The following is a 15,786-nucleotide window of genomic DNA, read 5'->3' as shown; positions in this document are numbered from 1 at the left end:
CCTATAAAATCTAACCGCTTCCACTCTTTGTCATATGGGATAGTACGTGTTGCGCTCTGTTTGCCCCTTTGGTTGACAGAGTTGGGGGAAGAATGAGAAAAGAGGAAGTCCAGACCTTGTGGCGCCACATAACATTTGCAATCAGAGCTCATGCAGACCGGTGGAACTGTGGCTATCTGCCATACAATCTTGGCAGGCTCCATGGGCAAGGCAAGTTTGGAGGTTGGTGTGGCATGGAGTACGCTGGTCAGTTTGCATTGGGTCTCAGGGAGGCTGACCAGGGAGACCTCAAGGACGTCAGAAAGTCTTTTAAAGAGGTCTTGAAAAGAATGGAAGTCGTAACCCACCCTTGGGGTCGAGGGGGCATAAGGCTGTCGTCAGGAGAGGAGGAGGAGATGTGAGTTGCTGTGTGAGAGAAGGCTGATGATTCCTCATCAATTGAAGCAATCTCCTCCGCCTCTTGGTACAGCGACCTGTAAATGGGTGGCAGGGATGATGCTCTGTGTGACGGGGTGGACAGGTCCCGCACTGACAAACAGGGGACAGCCCAGGCCCAGCTGGGGAGGAAGCCCCACCCCTCCGACCCTGCTGGGCATGCTCCCAGCAGCGGCCGGGTATAAAGGCAGAAGGAGCCCTGCAGTCAAGGAGGCCGCAGGGTGAGGGAGGAGACCAGTCCGGGCCAGTGTTCCTGCAGCAGCTGGGACCAGAGTCGCCGCCCATGCCGGACCCTGACACGGAGAAAGCAGCAGCCGACCCATGGCAGCAGAAGCGCGCCCACAACCCCGGCAGGTATTGCCTCAGAGGCGAATGGGCCCCAGGGGAACCAGGGCGTGGTAGGAAGCAGCCCAGTGCAAAGGATATAAAGTTTGGCTCAGCGTGTATCGGCCAGATTCCCCACCGAGCGGGCAGTAGCCACAGACCCTGCCTAAAGGGCCCTGGGCTGGGACCCGGTGGAGAGGGAGGGCCTGAGTCCCCCTACCACCCGTTTTCCCTTCCCTGGATAAGCAAACCCCGGGCCAGGGGAGGCTTTTCAGAGCGGCTAGGCCTCTAGTACCGTATATGCCCTGATAGAGGAGCCTGGACTTTTATGTTGGGGCTTTGGGTACTGTATAGGCCCGGTAGGAGGGGGCCAAAACCCCAGACAGGGGCGTACCCCCTGACACTCTGGAAGCAGGGGCCGTTGTCATGAGCTGTTGACCCTGTAACTGGTGTTGAACCCGAAACAGTGCCCATGGGTTCCAATAAGGTCAGCTGGGTAGGAGTGGGGAGAGACATGGGAGGAGGCAACCATTGTAGAGGTAGTTGCTAAGCCCCTGGCAGTGTTGGTGGTTGAGGCTATTTCGGGGAAGAATGTCTTAGAGAATGGGTACCGACTACCAAGTCGTCTCCATCGTCGCTCAACTAGGGCAGTGCTGAACGTAGAGTAAGCGAGCGTAAGAAGCTGCCCAACATGGGGGTGTCATTGGTGCCAAATAGCAGTGTTGTGGGCACTGAGGATACCCTGAGCTGCTCCTCTGTGGTGAATGGTGCTGAGGCAGAGCTATGGCTGCAGTCTGTGGCACCCATGGTACCGAGTGAGAGGGTGTCAGTATCGCATGCTTGGGTGCCAATGGTACCACATGCGGCTTTGCCTTCTTCAGTGCCAGTGGTGCCGCGGTTCTAGCCAGCTTCATTTTTTCCTTCTCGGTGCCAACGTATGCACCGGTGGTGCTGATGGCGCGATTTTGCCTTGGCTCTTCCCAAAGGCTTATGTAGGTCCTTTGACACTAAGGAACCTTTGGTACCTGATGGTCCTGGAGCCTCCTTATCCAGAATCCTGGTAGGCATTGGAGCAGGGGGCAGTTTAGGCGCTTGCTCCCGTTTTTTTTGAGGGAGTCACCTTTTCTGGAGAAATGGGACCTCTTCCTATTCTGGTCAGAGGAAGACTCCCTCAAGGAGACACTGGCCAGTGTTGACTTTTCAGACACGGCCGGGGTGATGGTTGGCACGGGGAAGATGAATGCTCCGGATCTGAAGCCAGCCTCACAGTGTTCTCTAGTGAGAGAAGTTTCATTTGGAGCTCCCGTGCCTTGCTTGTGAGAGTGGTGAGCTGTTTGCAGTGCTCACACTTTGCTGTAATGTGTGCCTGTCTGAGGCAGCGCACACAGTTGGAGTGACCATTGGAGACGGGGATAGAAAGCCTGCACGAGAGGTAGCGTTTGAAACCTGGGGAGCCAGGCATCCCAAAGATAGTAGGACTGTTAGACAAAAAAATTGCAGTCTAACTGATTTTTTTTTAAAATATAGAATTAAGATTTATTTTCTTTTTCTAACTGAACAACTACTAACAGAACTAACTAATTGTAACTGGAACAATACTGAACAAGTACCGTATATACGGGCGTACAAGACGACTTTTGATGTTAAAAAACATCCCCCAAAAATCGGGGGTCGTCTTATACGCCGGTTATACAGGCGGCGGGGCATCCCAGGCGCGCCTGGGATGCCCCCCCGCCGGTTTCCCCCGAGGCTTTGCAAAGCCGCGGAGGGGCTCCGGCGGCGGGGCAGCCCAGGCACGCCGGGGCTGTCCCGCTGCCGGGGCGTCCTCAGAGGCTTTGCTCCCGGTGTCCCTGGTCTGCTGGAGACGTTCCCCAGCAGACCAGAGGCACCGGGAGCAAAGCCGGAGCGGCAGCGGAGTGCCGCGCTTCTGAGGCTTTGCTCTGGCAAAGCCTCAGAGGCGCGGGACCCTGCCGCTGCTGCAGCTTTGCTCCCGGTGCCTCTGGTCTGCTGGGGACCGTCTCCAGCAGACCAGGGACACCGGGAGCAAAGGAGGCGGAGGGGCGCTGGGGTATAAGACGAAACCCTATCTTTTAACTAAAAAATTAGGGGGTTGTTTTATACGCCCAGTCGCCTTATACGCCGGAAAATACGGTAAGCGAATAAAGAGAGCAACTGTGGTTCCAACCGACACCGATGGAAGTAGAGAAGCAACTGAAGGAACAGCTGCTGCGCATGCATGCTATCAGCACCGCACATGCCATCTGCCTCACATGCACAGCACACCGGAGGGCACTGCTACTGTAAATCTCCGTCTAGACGTGCAATGGTGCCGCAAGACCTAAGGTGGAGCATCCACAGGGACACTCCTTGAAGAAGAACATGAAGTTTTCATACAGTTAGCCTCAGCAAACTTGGGCCTGATGAGTTTTGGTTAACTGATTTCAGATGCAATCCATTTATACACAGGCATACAAAAAAGACTGGGCACACAGTTTTTGAAAAAAATAAAGTTACAGTTTACCATAGTGGAGTCTAATTAGTGGGACATAAAGTGTCAGCATTAGAGAAATTTGTATTGGAATACAAAATGAAAATGTGTGTCTAAGAGCTTCGTATCTCCTCTCTCCAGCTCCTCCTCCTCCCTGCTCCCAATAAGGGAAGTAGAAAGCTATGAGTAAAGCAGGTTCTGAGCTGCTTGGCCTTTATAGTCTTGTCTTGATGGGCAAAATGATGTACTGTTCAATCATGTTACCTCATTGCAACCGAAAAGCCCCACTAAGATGTAGTCTAACGTGCTGTCAACTGTGATAATCCATGTCAATTTAAATATACACCTTTTTCTCCCCCTCTAGGCACATTCTGAGAGGAAGGCAACATGTAGTGAGACAGCAGAAGGCTGGAACCATACAGTCTTCACAAGAGCAGGAGGGAAAGGAAACAAGTAAGCAGTTCAACAGTGGCACAGCACAAATGCAATAGCAGCTTGCACTCCCAGAAAAGAGCAAACTACGATGGGGGGGGCAGCACAGGAATTAGGTACAGGTTGCAATGTATTTTAGAAGAGGAGTTGTGGGGGTCTTTGTAACTTACATTTGGGAAAGCAGCAGGTCAGGGGGCAGGAAGGAGGGATTTGGGAGACTGAGGGTATTCCTGAAGAACAGAGAGAAGGAAGGAAAGATATAGAGCTTGTGTAAGTTCCTGGGAACAATGAGGAAGTTCTGAAAAAGATGCCCTGAATCCTTGAGGCTGCTTACGACAAGGCAAGGCTGAGGTTCCTGTGTAATAAAAGAAAAAGTTCCTTCAGGGACTAGGGCAGAAGGTGGTGCTTACAAAGAGGGCATGTTGGAGAAGAGGCCAAGGTATGATATTTCAGTGAGACGTGAAGTAAAAAGTAGAATTGGAAAAAGAAAGCCACTCGCCATGCCCTACTGGTGCTTTGAAAGTGGATCTGCAGTCTGAACTTACAGTGTGGTGCTAGGAATCCTAGATAGAAGCTGCTCCCAATTCAATGTAATAAGAACATATGAGAAAAGTCAATATGGGGGGAGAGAAGGGGAGAAAGACCTGCAGAGGTAGGGAAAAAAGGGACCAGGGGTAAGTTTCTAGAAGAGGAGAAGCACTATAATGTGGTCCCCTTGATATTTTGGATTATTTTTGGCCCTTGGACGGAGAAGACTGGACACCATTGCTTTAGCTGTACTAAACTTGAAGTCAATATTTTAATTGTACCTACTTCATCAATATAAACTGGTTCAGGCTCAGGTTCTATTGTCTCTACTTGAACTTCATCACTGAACTGTACTGTTTTCTTCTCCGCTTTCACTGTAAAACATATGGACTCTTTAAAAAAAGTCAATTTAAACAGCAAAAATAAAATATTACTCTGAAAACTTTTTCTCTGCCATTTAAATTATTTGGAGGTTAGAATGCATTGTAAACTTAAAACTGGGCTGCTTTTTTTTCCCCCAAAAAACAACACACACAACCCTGCACCTCCTGGAACATATTTATATTTGTAAAGTTATTACCAGGCTCTTAAAGACAAGGGTCCGTGATTTTTGAAGACAGCACTTGGGTGCTTCTGAGAATTTTACCCAAGGCCTTTTTAGGAGTTGGAATTTCCTCCAAGTGAAAATAAGTAAACATATCTAGATGTTAAAGTGCAGAGGAAAATTCTTGTTCTAGCAATAACTACTTAGAAATAAGCCATATTTTATAATTTTATATAGACTGATATAGATATAGAAAATAAGTTGACAGCACCACCTATTAAGGTTGCTGACAGGCATGTGGCCACAAATACGTGCATGCATGTGTGTACCTTAAAAAAAAAATTTCATGGTTGCGTCCAAGCCCATCTTAACATAAGTATGCCAAAGACAACAAAAGTACCCAAACCACCAGTAAGTCCAATGCAAAATCAAATCAGATTTAAATTTATAATTTGTTCGCCCCAGAAGCCTTATTGAATATTTAAAATTTAATTAATTTATTTTTTTTACTTAAGCACTCAAAGGAGATCAGATTGGAGGTATGTTATTCTGTTAAAAGAAACTATCACAGCAAACTGTTGCTTTCATTCAGAACTAAGGATGTCAAATAGCATGTAATTGAATAATTCTGTATCCACATGAAATTTTAGTGGTTACACAACTATTCGATAGTTGCCAGAGGCGAGGCCAGCATCCAGTGTGCTCCTGATCCCATTCCTGGGGAGCTCCTGGCCATCCCATGCAGCTGCCTTTGTATCAGAGGCAGCAGAGCGGAGGGGAAAAAACACATTTGCGGAGCCAGGTCGCCTGGGGGGCTATGTGAAAGCTAGCTCCCTGCACACATTGGCTCCCGCCTGCTACTCTGTGCTGCTGCCTCTTGAGAGGCAGCAACACAGAGTAGCAGGGGGTTCCCGGGAGTGAGGTCAGGAGCACACTGGCTACCGACCCCTCCTCAGGGGACTATCGAATAGTCGTGCTAATACTAAAAATTTAAGCCAGCTATTCACAGGCACCGTTTCCTGCTCCCCCCCTTCCCCTGCTGCCTCTGAGACAGAGATGGGGGGGTGGAGAATGCACATCATCGACGAGATTAACCGATAAACTCTGGCTTACTGGTTAATCATGTAGGCATCTACATGTTGACATCCCTCTTCAAAACATTCCCACCATTTTTATACGCCGCACCTTCACAAGTAAGAGTGTTACGGTTGATTTGTTTTTAACTTTAACTTCAATCACAAGATTGAATTTTTTTTCCAACTAAAAGCTACATATTAGAATTCTTGGAGGTACAATGTAAAAAGTGAAGTTATGAATGGTAGAAACCTCTGCCCAATATATAGATTTCCTCTACTCAAGCTCTAGTCTCTTCTACTTCCAATCCAGTCACTGACCTGGTAAACCTTTTTAAAAAATATTTATTTGTAAGATCAAGGACCCTTTAACAGGATAGTTTTAAGACCAGTAGACACCACTACTAAGAATGCAGCAGAGGATTTCTGACTCCACTTAAATCACTGATGTATCTCTAGTCTTGTAAATGAGCTATAAAGTAGGATAACGTGGGCAAACTTTAATGAACATGTCTGAAGTCTATCTGGGAGATCCTTATTTCATGCGATCTGTTGGTTCAATGATGACGTTTTCATGCCCTCTCTTTTTGTAGATTTTAGAGTGACTTGGAAGTTCAAACTCTGATGCAGACACTCATCGGCAGATCAGGTAAATAAAAGTCATTTGAGGGTGAGAGCTCTATTACAAGACTAAAGCCCAAGCCCAGGTATAGCATCATAGCTTTATTAGTCTCTGCAGAGTATCTGGGGATTAAGGGTTGCCTGTCCTATTCTGTCATTCATCCACATTAGTCCTTGGCTGTAGGATCTTCAGTCCTATCTTTTTCTATCTTTAGAGTCCCCTGGTGCTAGTATCTGTGTCTTATAGCTGAGCAATCCTTCTTTTGACACCTGGGCATTCCATGCTAAATGCTAAAACTGCCTCCTTTTGTTTTGGAGCAGAACACTCTGGTGGTAGGTTTCTCAAAGGACAAGAGCTTACAGGTCCCTCATTGAAGTGACAGATAATATGAACAGTCATAGCCACACTGACCTAGACAAGAACACTAGGTTTGAAGGCTGTGTGCTGAACTTTATTGAGATTATTATTATTTTGCTTGGAATAGATTCAAAACAGTTTTTTTCTCATTTTTAATTGTGCTTACACCACTATATGCACAAACTAAAAATACCAAATGAAATATTGGAAGCATTATATTGTATAATGTATTGTATAAATAATCTTCAACATGAACACAGTGTTACTCACTCATTTCTGGTTCAGCAGTAAGGTCAGCTGTTACAAAATTAGAGGGAAATAATCCTATTCCTTGGTGGGTTTCACCTTTCCACCAGTTTGGATCACTGAAGATTAAAAAATAGTTTAAAGTAAAGTGTTCTATATTACAGCTTAATTCAAGTAAAAATGTAAGACATTTCAATAAAATCATTCAACGTGCAAATAAGTTAGTATAAACATGAGGCTATAAAAACAATGAGTAGTCCTGTGGGACCTTAGAGACCCTTTATCCTGGGTTTGAACGAAGATATTAACTGACTGGTGCATTTCAAAGCCAATTTCTTCTGCCTTTAACATTGGCATTGCCACATCAAAAGTTATGCATGGGACACATTCAGCCCACTTAATTATCCTCATTAACCTGGGTCCTACAATTGACTAACATGGCTACCCCTTAATCTATTCTTTTTGGAAAGGATATTTTTAAATAGTTGATACAAAATATTTTAACGAAAAATAAAAAACTTTCCAGACTTCATATAAACATCCAAATACAGAAAATGTTCAATTGGTATTACGGTGTAGGCCTGGCTTGACATAAGTAGCTTGTCTCATTTCTGAGTGGGTATAATAGGGAAGGTGAATGGAAGATTACATTGTAAACAGGTGCTTGACAAACAGTATGTTGGAATCAGGGTGTCTGTGATAGCTAGGATAAACAGCAACACCTTACAGTTCATCTTAGACAAGATGATCTATAGGACAAGATAAATCTAGAATGTAAAGATCAGATCCCACATAAACAGCACATGGAAAGAGCATAGTACACAGTAATTGGTTCATGCAAAGTAACCAATCCAATCCAAAAAGTGTGATTAATGTAATGTGTAAATATATTTATAAGCAGAAGTTGTCAGTGTAACTTTGGATTTGTGGTATGCCTTACACCCGCCCTCTACATTTGAGTGTAACCAATTTAGCATAGCTTTGCTGTACGCCAAATACAGGAACCTGAGTGACAAAATCTAGAGTCAAATTGAGTGTTTTGGATGCCACAGAACTGGATGAAGTTTTTTCCCAGAAATAGACAAGGTGTTCTGGATAAGCCAAGTGGAAAAAGTCTCAGAGGGAATCCCAACAGACTGTTCTGTTTTTACTCTCCATGTGCATCCTCACAATCACAGACATTATGCATTGCTGAGAGGTTCCAGCATAAATCATTTGAGGAAAAAAAAAAAGGTCTGTTTTCATGTAATACTGAGCTGTTAGTTAAGGTTTACTACTTACATAAAACCAGCACAAGCATAGAGATTTCCCATAATTAATAACTGGTTGGAAAAACTTGATAGTTTGAGGGAGAATCATTTATTTGCACTAAACCAATCTGTAAACTTTTTGTTTAGTTACTTTTTTAAAAGCTGTATATGTGCTTAGAGAATGCAGATCAGACTTTAAAAAAAATATGAATTACACATTCATTAGTGTCTAATTTATTACTTCTAACGTAACTGTCGAGAGAATGAAGTACAGGCAGTCCCCGGGTTACGTACAAGATAGGGACTGTAGGTTTGTTCTTAAGTTGAATTTGTATGTAAGTCGGAACTGGTACATATTGTAGGGGAAACTCTAGCCAAACATTTCTCCAGGGCTCAGTTTTATTCTCCCACACTTCACTTCCCTCTGCTGAGAAAAGCCACTCCGTGTCTGCCTGGTCTGCTGGGGGGGGGGGGGGGGCGCTAGCTTTGGTCTCCCTGGTCTGTTGGGGGGAAGCAGCTAGTGCAGGGTTGCCTCACCCCGTTTGTAAGTAGGGATCCGATGTAAGTCGGATCCATGTAACTCGGGGACTGCCTGTATACATTTTGTTTTAAACAGACAATGCTATTTCATTGATATGTACATAGCATTTTTAGACTATTAGTGCCCTGTACATTAAACAAATTTTAAAATCTCATCATCCCATTCACTTTATGCTCATTATATATTTACAATTTTTAGCAGCATAGTTATGTGAGTTAGTGTTTAATAAATGAACAAAAACAACAAAAACAAACACACTTAACATAGCCAGGCCAGGAAAAAAACCTTATTGTAGAGGCAATTATATCAGCAAAAAAGTACTGTTGCTGATATAGCTTAATCCGGATTGTTGAGCAAAATAAACTCTATGCACAAAGACCTTTTTTTGCTACTTAACATTAAAGAGGGGTTTTGCTGATGTAGCAACATCAGCTAAACTTCGAAGTGTAGGTAAGGCCTTATTGCATCAAGAATAAATGAAAATCCTGAGTACAGAGATCAATATTTAACAGAAACGAATTTACCTTCTCCCTCAGAGTATCCTGTACGCTTCTGTACTTTTCAGTGGTGTTATACAACAGACCACATAAAAAAGATAGGATGTCTAAGGGAGAATGGAATGGAATCATAATTTGTGAATTATGCAAAATATGCAATTTGTGAACCTAGAAAACAAGAAATTGAAAACTGAAATGCCAAATAAACAGAAAGGAAGCAGGACAGTAACCCAAGGACCTTTGAAGATATAATTGGATATTAAAAAAAAAAAAAAAATGAAACATGCTTATTAGAAAGCAAATGATCCCTGAAAAAGAAGAGTTACTGTTGCTCTAAGAGTTAAAAATAAGAATTAAAGATAAATGCGGCGCATGGATAATACTGCTGAATTTTGGCCAATTAAGTTTTAACAAGAGAATAAGGTATTTAGAACGGGCATTTTTGTTATGTCTATACTGCACATAGTGTAATGTGGGGCCTCTAAATGCTACCATAGCATCAATATGAAATAGTTAAACAATTATTATTCATTAGCACTTTCATTGCTCTTGGAAAGATTAAATATGTGTGAGATAAAAACATTTCCCCCCCAAAACTGGAAGATGGAGCCAAGAACTTTGAAATAGCTAAGTCCTGATTTCATTTATTCCTCAGAAACAGGTCTTCAAATATTATAATTAACACAACCTGAGCAAAAGAAACTAATTAAGGAAAATAAAATCCATTCCTGAGAAACAAAAAGCTTTCAAAAGAATAAAAAAATATACACCAGCTTGTAGTGCAATTCACAATCACAATGCTATACTTTATCACAATGCTGATTATAGTAGCTAGTGTTGTCAAAAATATAGTAATTATAGAGTTTGCAGACCATAGTTTGTCTGAGAAATGCACTTCTAGCATGTACTACTTCTGGACATCCATGTAAGTTACCTGTCATCAAGTACTGTTATAAGTTCTCCAGCTTTAAAAGTTAATTCATTATCTTCAGCAGCTTCAAAATCATAGATAGCGCGAACCTTTCGGCCTTCATGTTTGTGATTTGTTAAGAGGCTTGAAGTGCTTGGATACAAACTGGAAAGTGTTGTTTGTTGTTGCCTTTGTTCTTTTAGGGACAATTCAATTGCTACAAAAAAAGTAAATAATTTCCTTTAAAATTCAGAGATATAACAAGGGGCAGATTAAAATTTACAAATTGTTCTTCTTTCTATTCAAATTTTGTAGTACAACTTTATATTTGAACAATTCATAATTTCTTCCATTCATTTAGAGACAACTACACTGAACAAAAAATACTAATTTTCATCATCTTAAGGCTAATGTCCACAATTTTGCTCTGAAGTCCATGAAAATTTTAAGATAGCATTCAATGGAAACAGAATCAGTACTTAATACTTAAAGGCCCTGAGCCAAAGTAGTCAGGGGAGTTTTTCCTATATGTTTAGGCACCTGCGGGGGGTTTGATCCAAACATTTTCAACTCAATTAATATTTTTCTTTGGATGCATGTAAGTTCAATTTACATTCTTAATAAAAGCTGCTTGAAGTGTTAAGAAAAAAGAGTGCTATTTTAAAAAAATCCACATTCAGTTTTTGGTTACAAGTTACATTGGATAACATAAAAATCCTTGAAGCTGTCATTTGCCAAAGGTCATAAATGTTCACTAACTACTAATGCAAAAACTTTATACATATAGGCTGTGTCTACACTGGCATGAATTTCCGGAAATGCTTAAAACAGAATAGTTTTAGTTATAAGTATTTCCGGAAAAGAGCGTCTACATTGGCAGGCTGCTTTTCCGGAAAAGCCCTTTTCGCGATCGGGGCTTTTTTCCGGAAAAGACTACTGGGCTGTCTACATTGGCCCTTTTCCGGAACAGTGTTCCGGAATAAGGACTTATGCCCGAGCGGGAGCAGTGTAGCTTTTCCGGAATAGCAGCTGATTTTGTACAGTAGAGCGTCGTTGCTTTTCCAGAAATTCAAGGGCCAATGTAGACAGCTCGCAGCTTATTCTGGAAAAGCAGCTGATTTTCCGGAATAAGTGGCCCAGTGTAGACACAGCCATAATGAATATACAGAATCTATATATCTGTTACTAACCTGCTTTGTCATATAGCATGTCTATACTGAAATGTAAACCCAGGGTCACCCAGGTAAACTCAGGTTCATGCCTAACCTCTTTCTATCTTTACTGAAATTGTACTAACCCAGGGCTCAGACCCAGCATCCAAGCCCAAGTCATGATGGGACACTCAGGATTTGAGCTCTATGGCTTTGCATTGTAGACACATCTTTGCATGACTAACATGCTAAGAGACCTCCATAAGTATCCCACAATTCTAAGGGCCAACTTCCTTTGTCTTCTAGCTCAACAATCTCCAGTTGACTCAACTGAAAACAGAAGTGACCATACCTCCTCTTGGCATACAGTGCCAGCTCAGTGGGACAGATTAATCTATTCTCTTCTGATCACTGGGCTGCAACCACAACGTTCAACAGCCTCCTGAGTTTGCAATGGATACCAAACAGAACCAAATGGATACCAAACCTTTTGTAAATTGGGCTGCTTCATAGCCACAGGAGCAGTGTCTGATTTTGGTGACTCTTTGGTGCAAGGACAGTAAAACTGGACTTCAGCAAAAGTATCAGCAATGACCTTGCATACCAGCAGAGAGCTAAAAAGCTGGCAGCTTTGCAGATTTTCCAATACGTGATTAGTGCCAGGAGTGTATTAACAAGACTGAAGAATGAGTACTGACAAGACAAGAACCACACACCTTGGGCAACTTGCCAATGTGATTGTTGTTTTATCAGGAGATTGACCTGGGCAGCAAGAAGTCAACCAATGTGCACAATGATCTAGTCAGCCAGAAAGGTGCCCAGCATGGGGACTGATGGGAGCCAGCAAGAGGCTGTGCATGAGGATCATGAAGTTACTTTATTAAATTAATCTCAGAGAAAGCTGTGGAACAGGATCAACAGCAAATTCTAGGTTTCCACTCCTCCTCTCCCAACCCAATGAACATTTCACTGCAAGCCTGCACAAAAGCTAGTCGAGACAGAGGCCTGTCTAGAGACTCTTAAGTTTCTGATTCCAAGTAAAAAGTTTATTACAGTAACGGGAGGGATTTGTGCTCTATGAACAAATGTACAAGTTATAAGAATCCTTGGCTGCAAGCATGTATATACTAATGGCAGATTATATCCGTGCACCTTGTATCTCCCCTCATCCTGCCCCTCCACCATGTGGAGTTTTAAATGGCAATCAGGAATTGAAAACCGTAAAAAAAAATGGTTTAAAATGATATTTTCCTTGTAAAACCACAGGCTTTTCCAGGATCATTCATATTTTCCTTTTCAGTAATAAGGGCTTGAAATTTGCCACCATGTAATCACTGAACCATCGATGGTGCCACCTGGAAACAGTAAACTCCCGTGTGTTTGGGAAACTTTCTTCTATTTCCAAATCTAGTCCATTTCAATTAGAAGTAGCCCATGCAGTCTGAGGGTGACAATCATTTTTAAAAGCAAGCTGACATTTTTATGTCCGGAACTGTGCCTGGGCTGGCGAGGAGAAAGGATATAGAGATCTGTGTGCAGTAATAGCAAGGCAAATTGTGTGAACTAATGCTGCATCCTTAATGATTCACAACATTGTTTGCTTTTTGACTACTGCTGACACTGAGTGGATATTTTGAGAACTATCCACAATGACTTCAAGATCTTACATGAGTGCTAACAGCTGATTTAGACCCCATCTTTTTATATGTACACTTGGAGTTATGGTTTCCAATGTGCATTACTTCGCATTTATCAATATTAAATGTTACCTACCAGTTTGTTGCCCAGACACCCAGTTTTGAGAAATTCCTTTGTAGTACTTTGCAGTCTGCTTCGGACTTAACTTCGGTAATTTTATATCTGCAAATTTTGCCACCTTACTATTTATCCTTTTTTCCAAATCATGAATGAGTATGTTGAATAGGAATGGTCCGTTGAAAGATACCACTATTTTCCTCTCTTCGTATTGAAAAACATTTATTCCTACCCTTGGTCTCCTATCTCTTAACCAGTTACTAACCCATGAGGTCCTTCCTCCTTATCCCATGACTGCTTACTTAAGAGCCTGTGGTAAGGGACCCTGTCACAGGCTCTCTGAAAATTTAAGTACACTATATCCACTGCATCACCTTTGTCCACATGCTTGCTGAGTCTCTCAAATAATTCTAGTACACTGGTGAGACAGGATTTCCCTTGACCAAATCCACATTGACTCATCCCCAGCAAATTTTGTTCAGCTAAGTAGCTGACAATTGTGTTTTTTACTAGAGTTTCAACCGGTTTGTCTGGTATTGAAGACAGGCTAACTGTCCTGTAATTGCCTGGACCACCTCTGGAGCCCATTTAAAAAAAAATAGTGTCACATCATCTTAGCTTCCTATCATTTGGTACAGAAGCTGGATTTAAATAACAGGTTACACCTACAGTTAGCAGTTCTACAATTTCATATTTGAATTCTTTCAGAACTCTCGGGTGAATATCATTTGATCCTGGTGACTTAGTGTTTAGTTTATCAATTTCTTCTAATACCTCCTCTAATGAGATCTCAATGTGAGACAGTTCCTCAGACTTGTCACCTAAATGGTTTGGGGAAAGTAAGCTATAGTCATGCTGGACAGCATGATGATACTGGCATCCAAATGTTCCTGTAAACACTTAACAGAATTTCATTCTGCCAAAAGCATATTCAACAACCATTCTGCTCCTGCTGAGAGTGTAATTAAAACTTCTTTTGCCAGAGCCTCCAAAATCCAAATAGAGTTTCATAAGCCAATGGAAGGGGGGAGGGGCATGTGGGGTCCTTCAGTAAAATAGTAGGGATAGTAACTCTGCTTATGCCAATGTAATTTGGTGGGAATAGCATTTCAGTCTATCCATGAATGTGGATTCCCAAGTAGCGAGGAATCCTGGCATCATGATGTTTTACAATATAGTCCATGTTGACATTGATAAATTGACCTCTCTGGTTAATGAGGCCCTTCATAACTAAAGAGCAGTATACTTCGTGATTTATGTACTCATGTGCTCCTTGGAGGAGGACAAATTATGGCACAAGAATCTCATCAATCGCCCCAGAGCAGTTCGGAAATCCCATATTCTTAAGATAGCAATTACCTCTGGAATATCTTTAATGTGCACCACCCTGGAGTAAACTACATTCCTGATTACCTCAAAAACCTCTGCCACCTCAGAAACCTCTGCCACTACTTCAACAAACAGTTGATTTTTCAATATCAAAATTGTTATTAATTAATCTATAGCAGTCTGGGGTAGCCAGCTTGCAGACTGTTGTAGCAACTAGAGATGTTAATATTGGGTATTTGAATAGCTGTGTAACTGCATGAAATCTTTGCAGTTACACGACTATTTGATAGTTCCCACGGGTGGGACCAACTCCCGGCCCCATTCCCAGGGAGCACCTTGTCACCCCACACTGCGGCCTCTGATACAGTAGGCAGCATGGCAGAGCGGCAGCAGCCCCTGTCTGTGGGAGGTCTGAGCTCCTCGTGGACAGAGGCTACTTCCATAAAGTTCGCTGTAGACAGAGGCTGCTCTGGGAGGTGTGGAGCAGACAGAGGCTGCTGGGCCAGCTGTGGACAGAAGCTGCCTCCTAGAAGCCTCCCCTACTTCTCCCCACCCTGCTGCCTCCAATACAGGAAACAGTGGGGGAGGAGGGGGAGAAGGGGCAGGTGGCATCACAGAAAAGCTTGCTCCCCGCAGCACCAGCACCTGGCAGTGGGAGGGGGGAAATGTAAGTAGTCAACAAAATTAACCAATAAGCCTAGGCTTATCTAGGTTGACTACTTGTTGACATCCCTAGTTGCAACCTGCCTCTGGACTGGCAAGGATTTGTGTTATTTCTCTTTATACTGGAGGGGCAGGGCAAGCTTCTCACAAAAACTCCATAAATGCAGCTTCATGTGAAAATTTTGAATCCACTGTAGGTCATCACAAGTCTGTAAGATAATGTGATCCGACCAATCTGTGCTTGTAGCCCAGTCTATATAGAGAGAACCAGTGACTATGCCAATTGTACGGAACAGCATTTGCCAGTGCACATCTTCCATGTCAGGGTACTCTTCTGCCATCACTGCAACCACATCATCCTCCTGCTCCAGCATGTCATCCTCCTGCTTTAGTATGACAAAAATGCTGTCAAAAGGCTCACTGATACCTCAAATGGGCTCTGCCAGTGAAAGTGCAAGCAAAAGTTCTTCAAAAGGTACCATCTCCATGCTGCCAACACTGGGAAAACATGGATAAAAAAGACTGTTTAGCAGGCTGTGTTGGCAAGCTATTCAAACTTCCTGAGATGTGCAGGATGGGCACTACAGTTTTCCCTCTGTGCATCATGGTCAAAAGGTTAAAACAGCCACATTTCAGGAGGA

At 42.9% G+C, this 15,786-nt stretch overlaps 1 protein-coding gene and 1 long non-coding RNA gene across 4 annotated transcripts in view; one reads left to right on the top strand and one right to left on the bottom strand.

The window, feature by feature from the left end:
* The window catches only part of STAM (signal transducing adaptor molecule), a 79,919-nt gene that overhangs the window by 31,056 nt on the left and 33,077 nt on the right, over positions 1-15,786 (bottom strand). For all 3 annotated transcript variants that reach the window (XM_075922466.1, XM_075922467.1, XM_075922468.1), the window contains exons 7-9: positions 10,272-10,464; positions 7,074-7,168; positions 4,493-4,581 (exon numbers count right to left, since the gene is read on the bottom strand). In XM_075922466.1, coding sequence (XP_075778581.1) covers positions 4,493-4,581; positions 7,074-7,168; positions 10,272-10,464 — 377 coding nt within the window. The remainder of the gene's footprint in view (positions 1-4,492; positions 4,582-7,073; positions 7,169-10,271; positions 10,465-15,786) is intronic.
* Positions 656-11,853, top strand: LOC142827352 (uncharacterized). Its single transcript, XR_012902059.1, has 4 exons — positions 656-789; positions 3,612-3,700; positions 6,418-6,473; positions 11,705-11,853. It is a non-coding gene; the product is annotated as an uncharacterized LOC142827352 (long non-coding RNA).

The sequence above is a fragment of the Pelodiscus sinensis genome, chromosome 2, assembly GCF_049634645.1.
Source record: "Pelodiscus sinensis isolate JC-2024 chromosome 2, ASM4963464v1, whole genome shotgun sequence".
In the NCBI taxonomy this organism is placed as follows: Eukaryota; Metazoa; Chordata; order Testudines; family Trionychidae; genus Pelodiscus; species Pelodiscus sinensis.
This window is presented reverse-complemented; position numbering and strand designations above follow the sequence as displayed.